This window comes from Mizuhopecten yessoensis, unplaced genomic scaffold (assembly GCF_002113885.1).
Source record: "Mizuhopecten yessoensis strain PY_sf001 unplaced genomic scaffold, ASM211388v2 scaffold716281, whole genome shotgun sequence".
Lineage (NCBI taxonomy): Eukaryota > Metazoa > Mollusca > Bivalvia > Pectinida > Pectinidae > Mizuhopecten > Mizuhopecten yessoensis.
In genome coordinates this window covers 521021-544723 of record NW_018480038.1, presented here as the reverse complement: position 1 = coordinate 544723, position 23703 = coordinate 521021, and the positions used below count along the sequence as shown (strand labels likewise).

At 38.5% G+C, this 23703-nt stretch overlaps 1 protein-coding gene and 1 long non-coding RNA gene across 3 annotated transcripts in view; one reads left to right on the top strand and one right to left on the bottom strand.

The window, feature by feature from the left end:
• Positions 1-4478, top strand: part of LOC110442591 — a 22277-nt gene extending 17799 nt beyond the window's left edge. Inside the window, exon 3 of the long non-coding RNA XR_002462029.1 lies at positions 4139-4478. This is a non-coding gene — a long non-coding RNA (uncharacterized LOC110442591). The remainder of the gene's footprint in view (positions 1-4138) is intronic.
• A 4275-nt stretch (positions 4479-8753) lies between these two features.
• On the bottom strand, positions 8754-15794 carry LOC110442588 (caspase-1-A-like). 2 transcript variants are annotated; one of them, XM_021486268.1, is made up of 6 exons: positions 15688-15794; positions 13545-13578; positions 12555-12802; positions 11480-11706; positions 10532-11156; positions 8754-10206 (listed from the first exon to the last, which is right to left on the bottom strand). In XM_021486268.1, exons 1-6 carry the CDS (start codon positions 15725-15727, stop codon positions 9878-9880), a joined length of 1503 nt encoding a protein of 500 aa, XP_021341943.1. In that variant the 5' UTR covers positions 15728-15794; the 3' UTR covers positions 8754-9877. The 2 variants fall into 2 exon arrangements, with proteins under 2 accessions (XP_021341943.1, XP_021341944.1); XM_021486269.1 differs by having other exon boundaries at positions 10075-10187.
• Between the last annotated feature and the right edge of the window lie 7909 nt (positions 15795-23703).

Genomic DNA, 23703 nt, shown 5'->3' with positions numbered 1-23703 from the left:
GTAGGAATGATCGACTCATGGTCCTGACAAAGTGTTGTTATTTTTCAGGTCAATCAGAAATCCAATATGGCCACCACAGTCGCTATTTTGTAAATACCTATTCTAAACTTAAAAACAATTAATAATAGGCCGATCTTATTTAAAATCGGTCTAGGAATGATCAGCTCATGGTCCTGACAAAGTTAAGTTAACATTATACTTAACTATTTTTTACTTAAATTGGTACATATTTCAACAACAAAAATAAATACTGTAGGACTCAGGTGACCGTTAAGGCCCATGGGCCTCTTGTTTTGCAATCATTTTGCCTCCTTCTTAACACTGTTTAAATGTTGGCTTGTAATGCAAGCTATCGCTCATGTTTTATTACAATCTCTAAGAATGTTTACTTCAATTTTCTTTTCCTTGCTTGGTTTTTAGTATTTGTCCATACTTTTCGTTAAAATGATTTCTTCGAAACTTCCAATACCTACAGTTATTTGGCTGGTAGCTTCCTTTAATGGAGCCCAACAAAGTTGCGAACAAAAATCACCTTGTACTACTTTCAAAGTCAAATATGTCAAAAATTAAAGAAGAATGCTTCTGAAGTTTGACTGGTAGATTCTGGAATAGATTTGGACAGTTTGCTAACAAAAATAAGTTTGGTTAACTTTCATGGTCAGAGGTCAAATATATACAAAACTTAAAGTTATATTTTCTGCTGTACCAAAAGGCCTAAAGTCATGATATTAGGCTTGCAAATTCCTTGGTGAAAATCCAAGGTTGAACTGTTGCACGACACGGGACTTCCAGCTGATGACCCTTATCTGGCAAGACTGACATTTAAGATATTCTGCAGCCATGCTGAAAATGATGCTGTTCACTGATGGGGACCCAGAGAGGTTTGGTCGGTCTGCTCATAGGAGTTTGGGTGGGGAAGAGGTGCCTGTGCTTCAGCAGGTGTGTCACACACGAGGTCTTAAATCGTGATGTGATTAAGATTTACTGGATTTCGCAGTATAACAAAAAAGTATTAATAGAGTCGAAAACTTTCGTCCTATAATCCCCTTCATGATTCGAAACTGGGTCTTCTGCCACACAGTGGAAAGTGTGATGACCGCTTCACTACAGGAATGTATATAGCACTACGACTTCACATTAAGTAATTTCAGGCTTTAAAAAACATTTTCCCTCTGCTTTTACAAGGGCTTGGGGCCTTCTAGCATGTTGCTAGGCAGCATTAAAAATGTTCAATTTTTTTGTTCTGTCCCCTTTCCTACACCTTATAGGTGCTGCAGTTCCGGTACTGTGACCGGCCAAATTCTTTGCCATCTTCTTGGTAGAGTCCATATTCAGGACGCGTCCAAAAGGTGGAGGTGATGGAGGCCTTCACTTCGTCTAGACGGAGCATCACTTCCTGACAGTAGGCGGTCAACAGCCACTGAGGCCTGGGCAAGGGTCTCTTTTCTGGAGGCTTCTGGAATGAGGGCTTGACCACCAGGGAGCTGGAACAGAACCCTTTGCACAGATACAAGGCCAACCTCCTAAGACGCTCCTGGCTATGCTGCTCTTCCAGCTTCTGGTACAGTTGAGTAGAGCTGTTTCCGAGGCCTCGCTGCCGGAGCATGGTGATCACTCGGACCAAGGTCCAACTGTTGCACAACACAGGACTTCCAGCTCACTGAAGATATTCTGCAGCCATGCTGTAGTATCCATCAATGTCTAGCACCTGTCGCACGCGCTGGTAGGTTCCACAGGAAAAAAGCTTCTGTCTGGCCGCGGTGTCTGTGCTGTAACCTTGGGAGGCAGAGGTGGGTAGGACCAGAGCTTGTTACATCTGGAGATGTCCAATTCAACCTTGCTCAACTTTGTCACTCAGAACAAGGCCTTGGAAACCCACTGGTGGTCTTCTTCGGGCAGTGTCTGTCGCCAGCCGTCGAAGAGCGGACATTGGTGACGCGGGGGCGACATGATGCTCGCATTGCCAGTCTGTTTCTGGTCTGGTTTCGAATCGTCCTCGGGCAATTGCTGTGTTGGCACGCGGTTCTGGAGTTATCGTCGATTCGTTTTGCTGCTCGGGGTCGGGTTTGAATTCCTCCTGCGGTGTTGCGTGGGGAGTTGCTCTGGGTGGTGTGCGCTTGGTCGGGGTCCGTTGCTTGGTTGCGGTGGTCGTGTGACTGGCTGAAATGAATAAGGAATCATTAAGTTATGATGGTGTGTATTGCGTTGTAATAGGAGCAGAAAAATAAACAGTCAGACCGGTGTTTGAACCCGGGACCCCCCAAACTCGAGACGGGTGCTATACCAATTGAGCCATATGGTCATGGACAAGGTTTAAATAGAGAATTTCAAGCTGTCTTTAGCTTGTGTCTTATCCCATTTGTATTTTTGCAAATAAAGAATGTTTAAATCATGTTACCGTTAAAAAAAACACATATTTACCTTCCCCCGGGTCAGCCTCTATCTTTTCCACGCACGAGAGCAGGACCACATCATCCAGGGAATCATCCGATTCGTCTGACTGGCCTGGCGCAACTGTCTTGACCGATGTCGACGATGGAGCCTGCTTTGAAACATACGGTGCAAATGTGGATTTCTGTGGCGTCATTATACGTCTCACCTTTGACCGTAGCGCCCTTGGAGACACATTGGGCTGGTTCACGAGCAACGTGAGGAGTGCTGTTTCTCTAGAGGCCTTTCCAGGGGAGGGTGTCCTAGGGACAGGAGTCCTGACCCTGGTGGAAGGTGTCCTCAGGGCAGGGAGCTCTCACTAATGATTGTCTTGGGCCCTGGGTTGGTGTACGGGCCCGCAGAATCGAAAGGGATTGGGCCACCTGCTTCTCTCTCTCCTGTTTCTTCATTTCTACAATTTTCCTCCCCTCAGGAAAGAGCTCCAAGTAGCTCGGCAAATAGACCTGTGGATGACAAATTTAAACTATAACAGTGACAACTCAAGAAGGAACCGCCTCACTTTCCCATGGTCTATTTTTGGTAGCAGTGACCTTGACCTTGACAGACACCATAATAAATATAGGGCACCTGAATCTCCCATGTAGGGCTGTTATGAAAATGCATTACCTTAATATGATCTGTGCTATATATAGCATTATGTTTTGTCATTTTTCTGTTGCAATAACATTATATTTACCTTATTGGCAGTAAGATGACTGCAGTTTGGCAACTCCTTTTCATTCCTCGAATCATCCACTATCCATCCGGCATAGCTCAGGGCATTTTCACACAGCCATCTGAAAGTCTGGCCTGAAAATGCTCAAACAGGACAGCCATCTCCGCAAGGACCTGTCTTGTGTCCAAGACATCACCACCACGTTGCTGGACTCTGTGTTTTGCCTTCTGCTCAACGTCGGGTTGCTTGCCCATTACGCGAGGTCTTTTAGTGCTTAATTAACATCTCGTTTGCTTCTTTCGTGTACGATAACACCAGTGACCCGTCGGCCCTGATTCTAAAGCTTGGTTGATGCATTCATTGTCTGGAAAGAAAAAGTGACATTGTCATGTCCATCCACATGTACTAATCCGGTCAGTATCGGTCTTTAGTCCTACCCCCAAAATGCTGTAAAACGTGTCGCTTTACGTATACACTTGTATATATTGTATTTACTAACCATTAAACAACACACGCAGAAAATTACTTATACATTTCATAAAACGCTATAGCATGTTATTTGTGATGTGAAATACAAAACGGGGAAACCCTGATTATAGAACGTCCCCTGAGAGTTTGTTTGCGTGCAGTTGTTTTGACGTTTATTATTGATTTTCAATATTTTTTTGTTTGATTTTTAACGTTCTGAAACGATAACTTTGAGTCTGTAATACTCGGTAAATTTGACCCTGTGTGTATCCATTATTGATTTATTTAGCTTTTCAGGTTAAATGAGTGGAATGTCTATTCATGATTAATGTCAACATGTAATTTCCCGAGTGTAAATATATACAGTGTTTCATCCACGTGCGAGCTGTCATGTTTGTTTACATTTTGAGGCCACGAAACTCGGCTCAAAATCAGAGAATAATAACTTGCATAGTGCCAAGAAAACATCGACATAGCTTACATACGATCTAAGGAGGATGCTTGATAAAAAATGTGGTCTGAATTTCAGTAAAACTCTGGAAAATTGGGATTTTTTCTTTGTAGTGAGGGTCGCTTCGAAAACAATATGTCTGTCTCGAAAATTTGGGACGCCATACTCCTCCCTGATTGGTCGAGATTAATGAATGAATGTTGGAAGAAAGTTGGGACGGGTCGACCAATCAGGGGCCTGTTTGAAGAAAGATGGGAGGCTGAAGACAAATGAAAAGGTTGGATATTCCCAAGTTTGCTCACTCAACAGGAGAACATTGGCAGGGCCCCTGGCCCCTTGACCCACCTCATAGTTCGCTGTTGGGTGTCCCAACTTTGTGTGACGTCACACCCTGCAGTTTTTAATTTATTTTTATTTTTGCATTTTGAAAGGAAGTTCTCAATGTAATTTTTAAAAAAGAAAAACATTTATTGTATTCAATATTTTTCATTTTATTTCATATTTTAATATTCTAAATATCTTTTAATTACATGGTATATTGTTGACTGTAAGCAACACTTCATCTTGCACAGAACTCATTCATAATTATTTTTGTGAAAGATTATATATCATTCTTCAAATCTAGAGGTCATTTGACTATCGGCAATCAATTTTATAATTTTAAAAATTGCAAATGTTATTGAATAACTCAATTTGCTAACATTTTTATATACCGTTTATTTTTGAATATTTCAAATATTTCTTGGAATGTTTTTGATAGAAATGAATCACAATTAAATATCTTACATCACCATTGCTTTATTTCGTGTAAAATACTAACACGTGACTTAGAAAACAATCGATATCATTCAATATGATCTCATTCGGAGAATATTTTGCCATGATTGCTTTGGTATTAAACTATTTACAAGGTAATGCGCTGATTGGCTAAAACCGAAGTTTATGCGGAGATGAACTCAAACGAGGCTTTGTTAGATCTTGTATTGGAGTGGATCGTAGGAGCGGAATTACAAGTCTAACTTTAATTACATTGATTATGAAACTTTCTGTTCTTATTTTGTTGGAGTATGAATAATTTGTGTTATATTTTACACCGGTAGATTAAAATATCCGAAAGCTATCGAAGAATTCTGGATGAACACAGTATTCCTATACTTTTCCTAACAGAGTATTGAAACGGGTCATGTTTGTGCAATTTTATCCCTGTGATATTGTAGAATTACATTCTAGTGTAGAACACAACTCAGTTTTAATTATGTAGAATTTTGAAATGATTGTGTGTGCAGTTTTTTATGAAGATTTTTTTGTGCGTACAAAAGAGAGACTTAGACTCTAGTTTAGATTGTTCAAAGCTTAACAATGAATTCATTTGTAATGAGATTCATTAGTTAGGTATGCACTAGAATTCTATATGCTTAAGTTATCAAAACATATATTAAAAACTTATTTTGAGAGCTTCATGAAATATGTTATTAACATGTTGGTTAAAGGTATTAATGTTCACATGAAAATTTCTTGAAAGAAAAAAAACTTCCGTGTCATTTAGATCATTCATCTTTAACTGTGAGATGAAAAGCATGTACTGTTTGAAGAATAAAGCTCTGATTAGTTATTTTATTGTTGGTAATATAGTAATATTTAACATTTAATTTAGTGTATTTCTTAGAAATCAAAAGCGCGTGTATATATGAATAAAACCCAGCATTACAGCAGTTGAGGGTATTCAAAACACTTCATCCTGTGGGACAGTTTGTGAAAAAGGGCATTCGTAATCTCATTTTAACCAAAACATGGGCAACAGTCAAAAACAAAAATTTGTAGGACCTTTTAAACGTTTTCCAATCAAACCTTTTTTTTTTTTTTATAGAAAACGCGTTTTCAATTTTTAACAAATTAATGAATTTTCGCACACGCTTGAACACTTCTTCTGTTACGATACCAGTGGCGGATCCAGAGACCTATCTGGGGGGGTTTCCAAATTTCCTGGGGGGGTTTCCATGTGGGGAAAAATTGAGGAAAATGGTGAAAATACATGATTTTTAAAGAAAATTCTCAGGGTGGGGGGTTTCCTGAAGCCCAAAAAAAACCTCTGGATCCGCCACTGGATACTGCTTTAAAACGTAGGTCCCTGCTTCCGTAATAGCTTTGATTTTTGTTTGACGTACATGTATCGTAACCATTGATATTTAATCTCATACTTAATACAGTAGTAAATGAAATCGCGCCGTGTTACAGTGTAGTCCTTTCGCGTAATGATACATACCGACACTTATAAAGAGAGTTTTTTACTTACGATTCCAAGGTCGCCTTGCCTGGCAACAGAACGAGATTGAACCGGTGTAGTCAGCAGAAGGCAGTGACTGTTGATTTGGGCAACTCTTACGATGATATATCGGTTTTGTTTTAGAAAAATATTACGTATGCTTTATCGTCTGTCGGATACTTCCGAAAGTAACGCCTAGCTCTTCATTATTTGGACATCTTTTGGCTAAGAGCCAGAGCGTTTATATGTTATTATAAGGGTAAAATTTTATATTTTATGATTTCTTAAAGGAAGACTACACACCTAACGGTAAAAGAAAGATTTTTTTAAATACATTCTTAAAATCTAGACTTGCACAAGTCCACCAACCCCTACATCGAGTGCAGAAATAACATGTGACCATAGCTCCAGGAGTGAATGGTGTGGGCTCACACTTCTAAAGCCATTTTTGTGTTACTCCTGACACGATGATGTGGATTTCTAAGTTTAATTCAAATGGATCGATAATAAAATATTTTTCAGAAACAAATATGTTTTAATTGAAAGATCGAGAGTAGTACATTGTAACTTAAAATAGATAAAATCCTCCAACAAACGTATACATGTATATGTACATGTACACAATGTAGCCTAAAGTGTTAGCTATATGGTATATATCACATTAGTCACATTAACTCATTTAAAAGGAAATAATGGCCCTAACAAACATTGTACAGAGACGGATCATGATGTTTCAGTGGAAATCTCGTGTGTGGAACATTAACACTGTTATAACAGGTCATAAAGTATATGTGGTATATTCATTAAATACGACTATTACCAAGATAAATCAACAGCAGATTAATGGTGTAAGTGCCACACTGACTGTTGTTTTAAATACAGGTTGTGGTACACAAATGTTTGATTAGATGTAATAAACACATTCAGGTACATGTATTAAATAAATGGTGATACAAAAGTAAAAAAAAAAACAACTTTATGTTGCTAGCCTAGCTTTCTATAAAAGTTTGTATCGGTATATGACCTTGCACTTGCTTTAATTTGGAAATCACAGATGTGACATGTGTTTTCAATACAGCATTTATTAGTAGAAGTATAGATCTATTTCAGTATTTATGAACACGTTAAACATCGCTACTTGAAGTGTCGGCCGAAAATGAATTCACTTGGAATGGCATATCAATATACCATCATGATTGAATCAAGTTAAAATTGTGCCTGTACTATCAGATTTCCTTTAAAAGTTCATTGATTGTTATGTGTACAGTACGAGACTCTAAGTCCTGTCAGGACTGATATTTAGTTAACGGATATCATAATAAAAGACACAGAAGTTGCTGATGAAGTTTAAACTATATTAATTTGTATTTAAAATAGACACCACTCAATTATGTTAACGCAAAATTGAAAGACGCCTTTAAAAAAAATGTTCCGCTCTTGAATCAACGGTTTATAAATTTCTTGTTGAACGAAATGTATTTATTTCAGATGTATATTTCAGTCAGAATTTTCATTCGTGCTTCGAAAACGTGAAACAAGTCATATTTTCAACTGGAAACAAATAACGATGTTCTTCATAACCTGTTTTGTTATATATGATACTAATAAAGCAGTTTACCCATATATGACCATGTTTGGTTCATTTTGAATATTAACACAAGTGCTTAGTTTCATTTTCTGATATAATGACAACGTGATTTCTTTGGTAACGAGAAATTTGGCCACACAAAAATGTACATTGTTTTGCTTCCTGAACTGGATCAAGGTCACAACAGACTACTAACGCACACATCGATCTGTACTTCAAACATGACCCGCAGAGAAAATTTAATAATACGGACAAGTCGGTATATTTTAATTTTTCGACCGTAAACGTAACCTTTCTTGATAGTAACATCCCAGTTTTTTCATATTTTTTTACGAGGGCGTAAGAATTGTACCTGCTGCCCCCAATTGCATGATCGTAAGAGGCGACTAAATTTGGGACCTTATCTCTTCTCTCCTTTCTAAATAACTTTCTTCTTCCTAATGTCTCCCTTGACAATGCCTCACTTTTGGCCATTTGTTGAGCGTTCGCCCCTGTGAGGAAGGCTTTGGGTTCTGTCCCCTGGCCGAGACATACCAAAGTCTTTAAAAATGGTAGTTTCTACTCCTGCTTAACGCTCAGCAAATTAGGAGTGGGACGACTGGTTCGCCCGTTGTCAGTATAATGTGACCGGGTGGGGCGTCCTGCTGGGTGTCTTCGGCAGTATGTTTCAGTGAGGTAGCACTATAAAGTCGGCATCAGTTCCGCGCTATCACAAGGAGACAAACACGAACATATCGCAGCCTCCCAAAATACACACACATACACTACACGCATGCATCTTGCACACAGGGGAGGCCGTCCTCAAATGACCTTAGCTGTTAATAGGACGTTAAACAAAATCAAACAAACAAACAAACAAAACAAACGAAGACTGGGCAAGTCTTATGATAGACATCATGGACGCTTTGAGAATAAATTTATTTGTAATTTGCATATGAGCCTGTTACATCTTACTGCATGTTCAAGAGAACTAATGTTAGGGGGTTGCATGATGGTGGGGGGGGGGTATTATTCCATGTCTTCTGCTTAGAGGACATTGAAGAAGCAAAAAAAAGATTTTTTGATTTTCTCATCTCCCTTCGCTTCTTTTTTTGTCGGTGTGCTTCTACACCCCCCTCTTCATATCAACTTGTTGCAAGGTTGTTTAACCAACATAAACAAAAATGGATTAAGAGGAGTGTCAAAGAATGTGTCATTTAACTCAAAATAGATAATACTAGTGCAAAATATGAAGAAAGGAAAGAGTTACATGATGAAAATATTCAAATAGGATTGGTAGGGGTAGTGACAACAAAAACAGCAAGATAGATTTCTTAGCATAATTCAAAACATTAACCATCATATCACAAAAAGGAATAGAGATTACGATGGCAATTTGGTATCGGACCATCATAAGGAGGACGAGTATCTTTCTGTGAGGGACTATTGGATCAACATAAGGAGGACGAGTATCTTTCTGTCAGGAACTATGGGACCATCATAAGGAGGACGAGTATCTTTCTGTGAGGGACTATTGGATCAACATAAGGAGGACGAGTATCTTTCTGTGAGGGACTATCAGATTATCATAAGGAGGATGAGTATCTTTCTGTGAGGGACTTAGTTGAAATAAATTTAAGATTTCTTATATCACATTCAGAGATGAAATGTTGCAGCCAAAAACTTTAAGGTGCATGATGCTACATTACACATTCACAATTTATGACGTAGCAATGTATACCTATTGTAAATGTAAACCTTTCTGAGGTAGCAGTCTACACGTTTCCGATTCCTGTTGTAGCAGTGTTTTGATGTAGAAATGTAAACCTTCCACAGTCCTGATGTAACAGTCTAAACCTTTCTGATTCCTATCGTAGAAGTCCTACACCTTCCAACAGTATGAACATTCCAGATTCGGCATTGTAACCCTTCCACAGTCCTGGTGTAGCAGTCTAAACCGTCCTGCTTCCCAATGTAGCAGTGTTAACCTTCAAGAAGTTCTTGAATCTTCAGTACAAACCTTCAAAGTGAGGTTTCACCTTTATGTCTGAATATGACGTCATCCACGAGTCGATGTTCCAAAGCAAATGCACACTTAACACAGAATCTCTGTTTGTCCTCCTCATTTCTACCCACAGGTAGTTCTATCGTAGCTATAAGGTTCTTCAAGCCGAAATCATTGACTCGAGTGAACACGTCCAGCATGTCAAGTCCTTCCGGTGTCCTCTGTCGGACAAACAGATTTTCCCGGACAACAACCGAGTAAAGAGAATGTAGTAAGAAGCCGCCCACTACTGGATTATGTGCACGCGTCATCCCTCCATCCTCCCGCCTACCGAACGAGAACATATCTGCAATTACAAAATTCTGTGATTACTTGCATTAGTAGTTTTTTAGATAAAATATATAATATTCGACTTTCCCGATACAGATATCAATAAGATATTACTATTATATTCAATCTTCAGCTCGGTCGGACGTTAGGGTGAGAACGTTTGGCAACGTCTTATACCGGTAAATAGAGCCAAAATTATCATATAAATAATATTTATTTCTGGATAACATTGTTTGAGAGGTAAGTAATACATGTCTATTGATAACTTCGTTATCATATAATGTATTTAATAAGGTAGATAAAACGAAGGTAAATTCAATATTCTGGTGGTTGATATTTACCTTGTGGACTCGAGTACATTATCATAAAATTTGGTCTGCAAACCGGGGACACTTGCTCATCAATGGATGGATTCAAATGCAAGAACCTTGATAAAGCATTCCGAAATTCTAGATGATCTGTCGGTTTCGTGTCAATGTCTTTTGGAGATGTTATACTCGTTGTGTCTTTTGTTGATGTTAAACATTCGGCCGTGCTATCCTGTAATGTTGGACTCATTCCATTGCCTTCCGGTGATGACAGACTCGTGCTATTCTCTTTCGGTGATATTGGATTCATTTCATTGCCTTCCGGTGATGACAGACTCGTGCTATTCTCTGTCGGTGATATTGGACTCATTTCAGCCTGGCTCGATGGCGTTTCGTTCTTAATTATATTCGTGTTATCTTTAAAAGCTGCTTCCGTATCCTTTTCACTGCTGTCAAATTCACGACCAAATTCCACAGTTTCGACTTTATTCACTGATCCTAGACGATCATGTCTGCTTAGGGTAGGTGTCCCTCGAGGTTCATATAATGCAAATATATGAGGATGTGTTGACGTTGGAGGTTGACCAGAAGTGATATTAATGTCTATTCCGATATCTAACCCCGATTCCGGAGGCGCTGTTGAATCCTTTCTGCAGGCCTACGAACAAAAACCAAGCACCATTCAGGGTCAAAGTGACAGTAATAGCGACACCATTTTCAAGAACTATTCAGGAATAGTTGCAGATTTTCTTTCGAATTTATAATAAACATGAATTGTATGTAAAACGTTTTTGTGGCATTCATTAAAAGTTTGCTGTTAAAACGTATGCGATATATGTGATAAATTAGCTATATAACACATGTACTAAAAAAAACTTTTTATTGAGCAAAAGGAATGAGTAGTCAAAATCACATGTTTCTCAGTGTCTGTTCGTAAAATATATGTCTTACAAGTTGAGAATTGAACTATCGCCTACAGACCTGAATAAAGAAGAGTTTCGGTTTGTGTCGGAGCCCAGGGCAGTTGCTGTCGCTAAACAGATCAGTGAGTCTATTTGTGTCCACGTGATCGTCCGTCCCGTAAATCACGTGCTTCTTCGTGTTGAGCGCAGAATGATTGTTCAATCCTGACGATATTTCTGCTCCATGAGAACCGATAACACATGCGAAACAGTCAGACTGGTGATGGAATTCCTTCAATTTGGCAGCTAAAAAAGAAAAGAAAAATGCCAAAAGATGTATCACTATCAAAGGAGATAACAAAACTACTATATTATATAGGATCTTACATGAGTTTCCATTTCATATGAGATTTATGAAACGAGGCTAAGAATGTTTCAATTTAGCGAGCCTCTGTCGAGCTAAAATGAAAAAATTCGTGATGAGTTTTATAAATTTCATATGAAATGAATACGAGTGTAAGATCCTTTTTATCACATAATCAAGATTTGTGGCATTTATTCGTGTAAAACGGCAATTTCCATGCAACCTTGAAATGTAAAAAGCCGCCATTTTGACTCAAGTGCGTAAGTTTGTGACGTCATGTACTTGTCATTGGCGTGACGTCACAATTGAAACAATTGAAACTTACAACCAATCACAGGGCTGAAAGGTCATATTACATGTGTTAATACGCAAAAAAATATGGCATTGGTACTATTCAATGGATAACAGTACATTATGTGATAAATTTGCTTTCAAGCTGATGTCTTTCAAAATTTACCAGATAAACGACATATAACCACGCCCTTATTGAAATAAGGGTTTTTTAAATAAAAAAAAATCTCGAAACGAGCTATGCAAAATAATTTAATAAAAATGCAAAAATAACCACACGAAGTTTTGATAGCGCTCTTTCAAGGACGCGTTTCATAACAAACTGTATCTTTCTTGTATTTGTTCTTGCTTCCATGAACTTCCTTATCAATCAGATTAAATGCATATTTACTTCTTATAGTTCTGCAGCGAACGACTAACTTACGTTTCCTCTATCTTTCAAACCGATTTAGATGTTTCATTACCCAGCGTGGAAGATTAGATTGTCTTCACTACTCACCGTCCTGAAGCACTGAAAGCATTTGTTTCTTCGTCAGATCTTGAAACGACAATACGTCGAAGCAAAGTTTTTTGAACAGTTTCTGCATATTGAAGATTTCGGCATCAGCGTAAGGTCTTGGCTCCTGTGACAGGAACTTCCCATTAGAAATTATAATAGCCAAGCCCCTTCGTGGGTGTGTGAAGTCGTATGTCGTGGAGGAGGACTGTTGACACCGGACGTATTCCAGGGGTAAGCTGCGGCTCAATCTGTATATGTAAGGATTTAATAGTGTCGGCAACTATAGTACTTATTCCTAACTGATCAATCTTATTTAATATATTACTTATTCCTAACTGATCAATCTTATTTAATATATTACTTATTCCTAACTGATCAATCTTATATAATATATTACTTATTCCTAACTGATCAATCTTATTTAATATATTACTAAGAGAATATAGCAACGTTTTCAATGACAAGCATATTCTCCACATTACTTACGAAATGCTTCCCTGCATTATAAAGTGCTGAAGTCGTGTTTGGTGTTTTAGCTACGCTAAATATTATGATATTTCGTTTTCCTTTAGAAAAAAATAGATACGTAAAGAAAATTGGAAAAAAATAAAGTTTAAACTAAAAACAGAAGCCATAAACTAATAAAAGATCCAATATGGTAAGGCCCCCCAATGGAATTTGCCTGTAGATGACACAAAAGGGGGGAAATCTACAAATATCTTATGAAGCTTTTCAAACATACTAAAGCATCACTAACACTTTAAAGATTTAACACAATTACACACCGACACACTACTAAATGCAGTACGTCAGACGCGCTTGTTTTCATCAATAAACGTCATGTCCGAGACAAAAATGGAGAATCATTCCTATCGGCAGCTCGAACCACAGGTGGTTTTTCGAAATCAGAACAAAATCAAACAAAAACATATTTGGCGGGGAATGCTCAAAACTCATGGTTCCTTAGTCCGTCACCTGTTGATTACCTACCTTGAAAGCAATTTCTTTATATTCACACTCTGGTCTACAAAAAAGGGAGAAATGTATGTTATTGCAGGTAAGAGTTTATTTCTTTCAAAACTTTTGACTTTTCGACCCTGTACACTACCATTCCTCATACCAAACTGAGGGAACGCTTACGTTCTCCTGTTACATATATGAGAGCTGCTTTTCGACGAAATAAAGATATGGTTGAACATTATTTTGGAGCATATCTTATTAAAAAGATATATCAAAAACCAAAATGAAATAAACTGAGGACGATATTGTGAGAATGATTGCGTTCCGGGTTGACAATATATTTGTTGAGTTCGGTTGCAAGATTTTCAAGACGTGAAGCTGAACTTATTGATGAACTTATCAGGATTTGTAACAAACACATAGCCTAGTCTTTCAATTTCACATCTACAGATATCGACTTATAAAAAGATCAACAAAGACGGCTTAATACTTAGCTGATTTTGAACTTTCCCTTTCTTGGTAGCATAATTCCCTTCCCCTACTACGTTGTTAACATATTGAGGTTGGTTCGGTACTCGAGAGCTTGTTCAGAAAATCATAACTTCTGTGATTGATGTCAACTGTTGACGGACACATTTACAACACAAGGTTTCCAGAGACGCAGGTTGATAAAGTCCACGGACAAGTTTTACGGTTGTCACCAGGGTCTCGCAGGGAAATAAGCAAGCTATTTATTTGTGTTTGATGAAGGTTGGTGTTTTTTTTTATTATAATCATTAGAATGCCTCATTGTTTTGTTGTAGTTACCCAAACCTTCGATGTGAGGACTCGACATTACTTGTATTCGAAGAATTCGCTTACCTTTCTGGACACTTGGTCTTATTCTGTTTTTACCTTTTCAATGGTCTCCATTTAAATTTTTCCTTTGTTCATAATTTGGCCTTGTTTATCTTATTATGGTTTTATTGACGCTTCGGTATTCTGTTTTATGTAGCGAGGATGGATTAAGATCATGGTATTTATCTATTCATTTTGACCATAGTCAGCTTTTAGTTATTGACAATCACATAGGCACAACACAACTGTGTGTTTAATTGATTTATTATTTTTATGTTTTCTGCTATACAGATGCGACTTAAATTAATTTGCTGATATCATATGTATTTTGATATCTTTTTCTGTACATAATGGTGTTTACATGTGAGAGTTGCCCCGAACTCGTCCAGAATGTCAATGTAAGTTTGATAGTGCAACATTACAGAGCCAAGCTGTCAACAAGAGCAAAGTTTAATATATTACCCTGTGAAGATAACAGTTTGACTATTATTGTAATAAATTATATGTTATATTATATTTTTTTTACAGAAAAAATGAGGTGAAGAATGTTGCTATGATGGAAATAAAATTAAAGTTATGATTAATTTAGAACACCGCCCCACTTGAGACAACCTATAATAGGACAGTGTAGACGGTTTTAAGCGTGTGTGTAGTCCATGTCTGTATTTTGTTAGTGGGGGATTTGACGGGTCAGTGGCAGCACTCCAATCAGCCATTGTTAACGTTAACATATGTGTATTCGTTATGAGAAGTACTGTATAATAACGCGTTCTGGTCGATACTTCTAATAATAGTAATACCATTTATTGTGTTGTCATTGCCATACTATCCTGTGACCATCCAGTTTTAGTACCAACCACAATTAAAATCATAAGTGAATTTACATAAACCACCCTAACCAATGTATCAATAGAACAGAAGTGATGAATTAGGTAAGGGTGTAATTGACACCAACTAAAATCAGCTCTCCGAGTTGAGAGCCGGATCTCAACACGGATAGCAGTAGCCATATCGGAGCTGTGCGACGGTGTTCAGCCTCCGTCAGCCGTCGATTACAAGCACGGCCCTTAATAAACCAAGTAGTACTGAACATATACAGTACGGTCATACCCTAATTACGATTACAAGCACGGCCCTTATTTAACCAAGTAGTACTGAACATATAAAGTACTGTCATACCCTAACTACGATTACAAGCACGGCCCTTAATACACCAAGTAGTTCTGAACATATACAGTACGGTCATCCCCTAATTACGATTCCAAGCACGGCCCTTATTTAACCAAGTAGTACTGAACATATACAGTACGGTCATACCCTAATTAAGTCGATTTACCTGCAAGTTGTGCCCCTGTCACAATTCCTGTGTCAGCCATATTGTGGTTACAGCAACTCTGACCTATTTAGCAAGTATCTGTGTATTCCGTGTGTATGCGTGATGGCCATGGTGTGACAGTGTCATTACTCTCTTCCGGATGTGCTTCACTGCACTCCGGGTTATGTGTACGACTGTAGATCACAAACATACCTCATACTGTAGATCACAAACATACCTCATACTGTAGATCACTTACATTCCTCATACTGTAGATCACTTACATTACTCATACTGTAGATCATGTAAGAATCTATATTATTGTAGAAAAAAAACATACAGCATTGCTGTATTATTTACGTGTAGCACTGGGTTTGACATGCTCATAGTATACTACGTGCAGTTACCCAAGTATTCCACTTGATAAATGTGTTGGTTCATTGATTGTTATCACTTAATAAAGCCTCGTGTTTGGCAACTTAAGAATCTTCCCCCCTCGGGTTGAGATCCCCCTATCTCATCCCCAAGGGGATGAACGATTTTAATAATCTGGACAGACAATAACAGGTACATTACAAAACAAATGTTATAAAAAGGACATTGAGAATGTACAGGTCCTTCTTTGAACTCTATTGGTCTTAGTGGAGATTGCGTACATAGAGATAACATGTGAAGCTGCCGTCACTGTATCCAGCAATGTGTCGACATATTGATAAAATGTTGATCAGACATACCTGTCCCCGGGGCAACACAACGCCTTCATAAAGGTTTACAGTTTATACAATGTAAAAACTATCATACTTAGCAATTCAATAATTAGATTGTTTCGTGTTGCAGTTTATACCGAATTTGACTTTCTACAATTTTCCCATTTTCAATGTCACAAATTGTGAGATAAATAGTTTAAAGGCTGCTGGCAACTCGCAATGAATTTCGTTATCATAATTGTATTCTTCTTTTCCGAGTCTTTCCTTCCCTTTTATCGAGGGTTGATGAGGTTTAAGGGCAGGTCACTCCCGTCTTCTTTGCTGTTCGGAGCTCAGTAATTGCCGTGGTTTTGTTAATGTCGTGTATTATGAGTATATTTTAATATATCTGTTCTAACAATAAAAGTTCCCTAATATCTTTTGTTTTAGTCTTGTTTTTAATTTATGCAATTCTTTGTTTGAATACTTGCGCCGTCTTAACCCGCTAAATGTATTCGGGTTTTTACGTCTGCGAATGCATATTTCACGGTTCGGCAATTTCTTGTGACACCCATATTAGTTGATTTGAAGAAAAGCTCAAAGCTTCTGTTGCTGACGTATGAATATACACATTCCCCGTGAAAACCAATCCAGTTCAGAGAGAGGCTTCGGGAATGAAAATAGCCAGATGTTTAGTACCAGTGTTAGGGACATTACATCACTTTCTAAATTGTTTTGCCCCTCAAGTTATTGCCACGTCATCAGAAGATGTACAATGTCTGCTACGTCGCCGTTTTAAACGGAATTTGGGATAACAATTCTAAAGCCCTTAAACTCTGCAGGCTGTTCCAGGATAATAACTGACCACATTATGAAATCATGCACACTGTTACATGTAAATATCAACATTTGTCACGTCGTAATATTAGCTTGCATACGGCACAACAGTAGATATATCAGTAGTGAATAACGTTATATCTATACAAAAATCAATGATGTCATAGCAATCATTACATTGTATATCAAATGGTACATGTATATATACCTACAGGGAAAATAAAACGACTATAAATAGATAGGTATTCACGTATTCTCCATTTCCTGCTCGTAATGTTGAAAAGTTTGAATAATAATCAAATGGTGCAATAACTCATTGTAAATTGTACTTATGGAAAAGCCAGAAAAAATCCTTACCAAAGCGTGACTACAGAATTACGTCTAAATGAGACTATCATATATCCATAGCCATGAGGAAGGCAAACTTGACTTGAGACAGTGTCCCTCCAAGCTCAAACTCGTGGCCTATTGCACCTTGTTGGATCTATCTACCGGGGACCTTTTTAACACCAGCACAGCATAAGATGATCGACTCGTCTTCCTCAATAAAAATCATTTTTAGCTAGTGTCTATTCCCATAGACGCCTATCTCAAATCAAACAACACACGGACAACAGCTACCAATAGCCAGAACTACTTATAATTAAGGGCTCCCTGGTATCATATACCGCTGTAGATACACCGTAGTTTTACTGCAGCACTATTAGTGAACATCCTTTCGTTGTACCTCAGACATCTATTTACAACCTGTACCTCAGACATCTCTTTACAACCCTGTACCTCAGACATCTCTTTACAACCTGTACCTCAGGCATCTCTTTACAACCTTGTACCTCAGACATCTCTTTACAACCTGTACCTAAGACATCTCTTTACAACCTGTACCTCAGACATCTCTTTACAACCCTGTCCCTCAGACATCTCTGTACAACCTTGTACTTCAGACATCTCTTTACAACCTGTACCTCAGGCATCCCTTTACAACCTTGTACCTCAGGCATCTCTTTACAACCTGTAACTAAGACATCTCTTTACAACCCTGTACATCAGACATCTCTGTACAACCCTTTATCTCAGACATCTCTGTACAACCCTTTATCTCAGACATCTCTGTACAACCCTGTGCCTCAGACATCTCTTTACAACCCTGTACATCAGACATCTCTGTACAACCCTTTATCTCAGACATCTCTGTACAACCGTGTACCTCAGACATCTCTGGTCAACCCTGTACCTCAGACATATCCTACCAACCCTGTACCTCAGACATTTCCTAACAACCCTGTACCTCAGCCATCTTAGTACAACCCTGTACCTCAGATATCTCTGAACAACCCTGTACCTGAGACATCTCCAAATAACCCTGTACCTCAGACATCTTAGTACAACACTGTACCTCAGACATCTCCTCACAACCCTGTACCTCAGACACCTCTGTACAACCTTGTACCTGAGACATCTCCAAATAACCCTGTACCTCAGACATGTCTTTACAACCCTGTACCTCAAACATCTCCTAACAACCCTGTACCTCAGACCTCTCTTTACAACCTGTACCTCAGGCATCCCTTTACAACCTTGTACCTCAGCCATCTCTTTACAACCTGTACCTCAGGCCTCTCTTTACAACCTTGTACCTCAGCCATCTCTTTACAACCTGTAACTAAGACATCTCTTTACAACCCTGGACCTCAGAAAAATCTGTACAACCCTGTACCTCAGAAATCTCTGTACAACCCTGTAGCTCAGACATATCTGTACAGCCCTGTACCTCAGACATCTCCTCACAACCCTGTACCTCAGACCTCTCTTTACAACCTGTACCTCAGGCATCCCTTTACAACCTTGTACCTCAGCCATCTCTTTACAACCTGTACCTCAGACATCTCCTCACAACCCTGTACCTCAGACATCTCTTTACAACCCTGTACCTCAGAAAAATCTGTACAACCCTGTACCTCAGACATCTCTGTACAACCTTGTACCTCAGACATCTCTTTACAACCCTGTACCTCAGACATCTCTGTACAACCCTGTAGCTCAGACATATCCGTACAACCCTGTACCTCAGACATCTCTGTACAACCCTGTACCTCAGACATATCTGTACAACCCTGTACCTCAGACATCTCTGTACAACCCTGTACCTCAGACATATCTGTACAACCCTGTACCTCAGACATCTCTGTACAACCCTGTACCTCAGACATCTCTGGTCAACCCTGTACCTCAGACATATCTGTACAACCCTGTACCTCAGACATCTTCTAACAACCCTGTACCTCAGACATATCCCTACAACCCTGTACCTCAGACATCTATTTACAACCCTGTACTTCAGACATCTCTGTACAACCCTGTACCTCAGACATCTCTGTACAACCCTGTACCTCAGACATCTCTGTACAACCCTGTACCTCAGACATCTCTGTACAACCCTGTACCTCAGACATCTCTGTACAACCCTGTACCTCAGACATCTCTGTACAACCCTGTACCTCAGACATCTCTGTACAACCCTGTACCTCAGACATCTCTGTACAACCCTGTACCTCAGACATCTCTGTACAACCCTGTACCTCAGACATCTCTGTACAACCCTGTACCTCAGACATCTCTGTACAACCCTGTACCTCAGACATCTCTGTACAACCCTGTACCTCAGACATCTCTGTACAACCCTGTACCTCAGACATCTCTGTACAACCCTGTACCTCAGACATCTCTGTACAACCCTGTACCTCAGACATCTCTGTACAACCCTGTACCTCAGACATCTCTGTACAACCCTGTACCTCAGACATCTCTGTACAACCCTGTACCTCAGACATCTCTGTACAACCCTGTACCTCAGACATCTCTGTACAACCCTGTACCTCAGACATCTCTGTACAACCCTGTACCTCAGACATCTCTGTACAACCCTGTACCTCAGACATCTCTGTACAACCCTGTACCTCAGACATCTCTGTACAACCCTGTACCTCAGACATCTCTGTACAACCCTGTACCTCAGACATCTCTGTACAACCCTGTACCTCAGACATCTCTGTACAACCCTGTACCTCAGACATCTCTGTACAACCCTGTACCTCAGACATCTCTGGTCAACCCTGTACCTCAGACATATCTGTACAACCCTGTACCTCAGACATCTTCTAACAACCCTGTACCTCAGACATATCCCTACAACCCTGTACCTCAGACATCTATTTACAACCCTGTACTTCAGACATCTCTGTACAACCCTGTACCTCAGACATCTCTGTACAACCCTGTACTTCAAACATCTCTGTACAACCCTGTACCTCAAACATCTCTGTACAACCCTGTACCTCAGACATCTCTGGTCAACCCTGTACCTCAGACATATCTGTACAACCCTGTACCTCAGACATCTTCTAACAACCCTGTACCTCAGGCATATCCGTACAACCCTGTACCTCAGACATCTATTTACAACCCTTTATCGCAGAATTTCGTACCAAAGTCATCGACATGTCACACATTGATGTTTTGCTCGTTGAGCTCTATGAATTTGTATACATCGATAACAATTTACAAGTCCTAAGAAAAGGTTTCGATATTTGAATTAACTCTTAGACGCAAATTTTCATATATAAATAAATCAAACAATATTGTAGATTGTGTCGTTTGAGAGTAGTAATAGATTTAAACATGCTAACCGTTAAGTGTCAACCAATATATCTTTAAGTTAGCAGATTGGGTAAACAAAAAATGGACATAAAAAACAAAGCGACATTCATCCTCGATACACTGTATCAAGCTTACATAATTTGCTTATTCGTTTATTCTTTGAAAGATGTGTGTGTCAACTTTCCGACTTGTAACTGTGTATCCCGAGCTTTGTGACAGCCTTTCTCTATATATTACTTGTGCGTAACAATAAAATATCTTTATCTAATGATAGACCATGCATATTTTAACGTTTCTGGTCAAGTGAGTGTCCCAGATATATCCCAGTCTCACAGCTTATAATTCAGCCTGCATACCGTACGGCAAGTTGTATCTATCATCAACATTTAATCTCACTGCAAGATCACTATATATATCCGTCACTACTATTCAATTCTAATTAAGTAATTTTCAACAAGAATTTAAGTGATAGATTATCAATTCTCCATAAATAATACTTTTTTCCGCACAGCACATAACTCGTGAACGCTTCAAACATTCGGTTGCACCTTTCTCCGTACCACTGATACAACGAAATGCTCCTAATTGATTTGCATAATGCTGAATTGGGTTCACAAATGTCACTGGAAGATAATCACTGGAAGATAATCACTGGAAGATAATTTGCAAATAGGGTTACAAGGTCGTCAACTTCAGTTTCATGTACAAATGGATCAGAGTACATTTTAACCGCCCTTGTATCTAGGTATCTTGCTATGATACACTTTTCCTTGCTCGAGCAATATTTAAAAGAGAGCAAGTTTAGAATATTAAACACAAAAAAATATATAAAAGAAGGGTGGGGGCGGGCAAAACGGAATTAAACTCTTTCTGCAAGACTTCGCTATTGATATTTGTTCCTTACCTGTACTGACTCGGACGACCTAACTTCTGACCAGGGAGGAACCAAAACTAAAACAGGTCGTGGTCTCTATAATAAGGAGACTGTACAAGACCGGAAGAGTTATTTCCCTTGACAAAGCTATGTACCGGCATTTTCTCTACATGTATTTCACTCCGAAAAACAAAGTATAACATATGTGATGTTGTAAGTTAGCTGCAGTAGTAACTACATTGTTAGTTCATCAACTGTAACCTTTTTTCTTTTACAATTACCGTTATGATATATACATTCAACATAAATATTGCCAGATAGTCATCTATTAAACACACGGAACCGCATAGCAATTGTCAGAAGTCAATTCACATGTATACGTACTTTTTATCTTGTACGAATGAGTAAGTTACATTCTATCTCGTAATAACGAGTTGAGACAATTTCTCATACGTACGAGATACGTACATGTATGTTGTATTTGTGAGATAATTGACTTATAATAAAATAAATAATTAGCACATAATTACGAGTTAATGATACCTCTTTGTTAATGATACTTACCGGCTTTCGCATTTATCCCAATGGAGTATTATTTAAAAAGAAAGCAATTTCATTATATTTAGGATTTATACTTTTTAAAGGAAGGACATTTTTTCTAGAGTTTCTTGTATTGATGATGGCCCTTGTATTACTTGTGCGGAAGATGAAACTCCAACTACTTCTGACCAGTAACTAGCTCCGTTATCCGATCGATTATTGTTTTCTAATTTATGGTTAATTGTTTAATCATCTGGCCTTGCTACGAATCCCCAGCTAACCATTAACTAAAACTGATTGTAAGCTACACCATGCAAGTATTGTTTGTATAAGACTACAAGAGTTATCCCCCCTTTTGTAAGCTATATGTATAGGAATTCCATTTTGTTTGAAATCGTAAACAGTTACTTGTAGTATATATATGTGATGACAATGAAGAAGTAAAAATACATTGCACGCTGGGGATCGGACTTTTCCCTCGTGGTTACGCTGTGGTGTATTGACGCTGTGGTATATTGACGCTGTGGTATATCATAATCATGAGTGTTTAGTTTAAATCAATTTTATTGCAACAAAAGATAAATGGATTGGACAAAAGTTATTGCAACTTCTTACGTCCTTTCCGTAACAGAAAATATATATACAAACTAATGTGTCACGTAATAACCTAATACAAATTTATATATGTATATATATATATATATATAAGATGTTAAAGATGGGTTACAGCCGAGCAAAAGAGGTAATGATAGGATTAGGGACACCAACGTATAGTTTTTACAAATGTATTCGGAGAGTTTACTTGAGATCGCGTGTGTGATTTTCCCAATCGTGTCGGTGTAAGTAGTATACCTAATCTATACACACATATCCTTCTGCTTTTCTAAAGTTCTATCACATTCCGTGCCGCATTTGCCTTTCTCCTGTGTCACTCCGAGTCCTTCTGTGAATTCCTGCCTTACATACTTAGCCGACTAGATTAGGAAAACCGAACACGCACTCTTTGTCATATGGAAACGGTTATGATATTGATGGACGCTAAGATTGAAGTTAGTACACAGAGATTGTTGGTGTTGGAAAAAGGGGAGAGGGGCTGGAATAAGAGAGGAGGTGGAGGGGAGAGACAGATGGGAATAGTCGAAGTAGGAATCCTGGTTATTCAATATTACTGTTGGGTATTACATGTTAAATCGCTTGGAGCTAAAAATGAACAGTTGTACAGACCTACAAATTTGAATGTTAAATCATGAGTGTATTGACGCTAAGCTATATTTTGTCTGCATATTGACGCTGTGGTACATTTTGTCAGTATATTGACGCTGTGGTATATTGTATGTGTGTATTGACGCTGTGGTATATTGTATGTGTGTATTGACGCTGTACTGTATTTTGTCTGTACATTGACGCTGTGGTATATTGTATGTGTGTATTGACGCTGTGGTA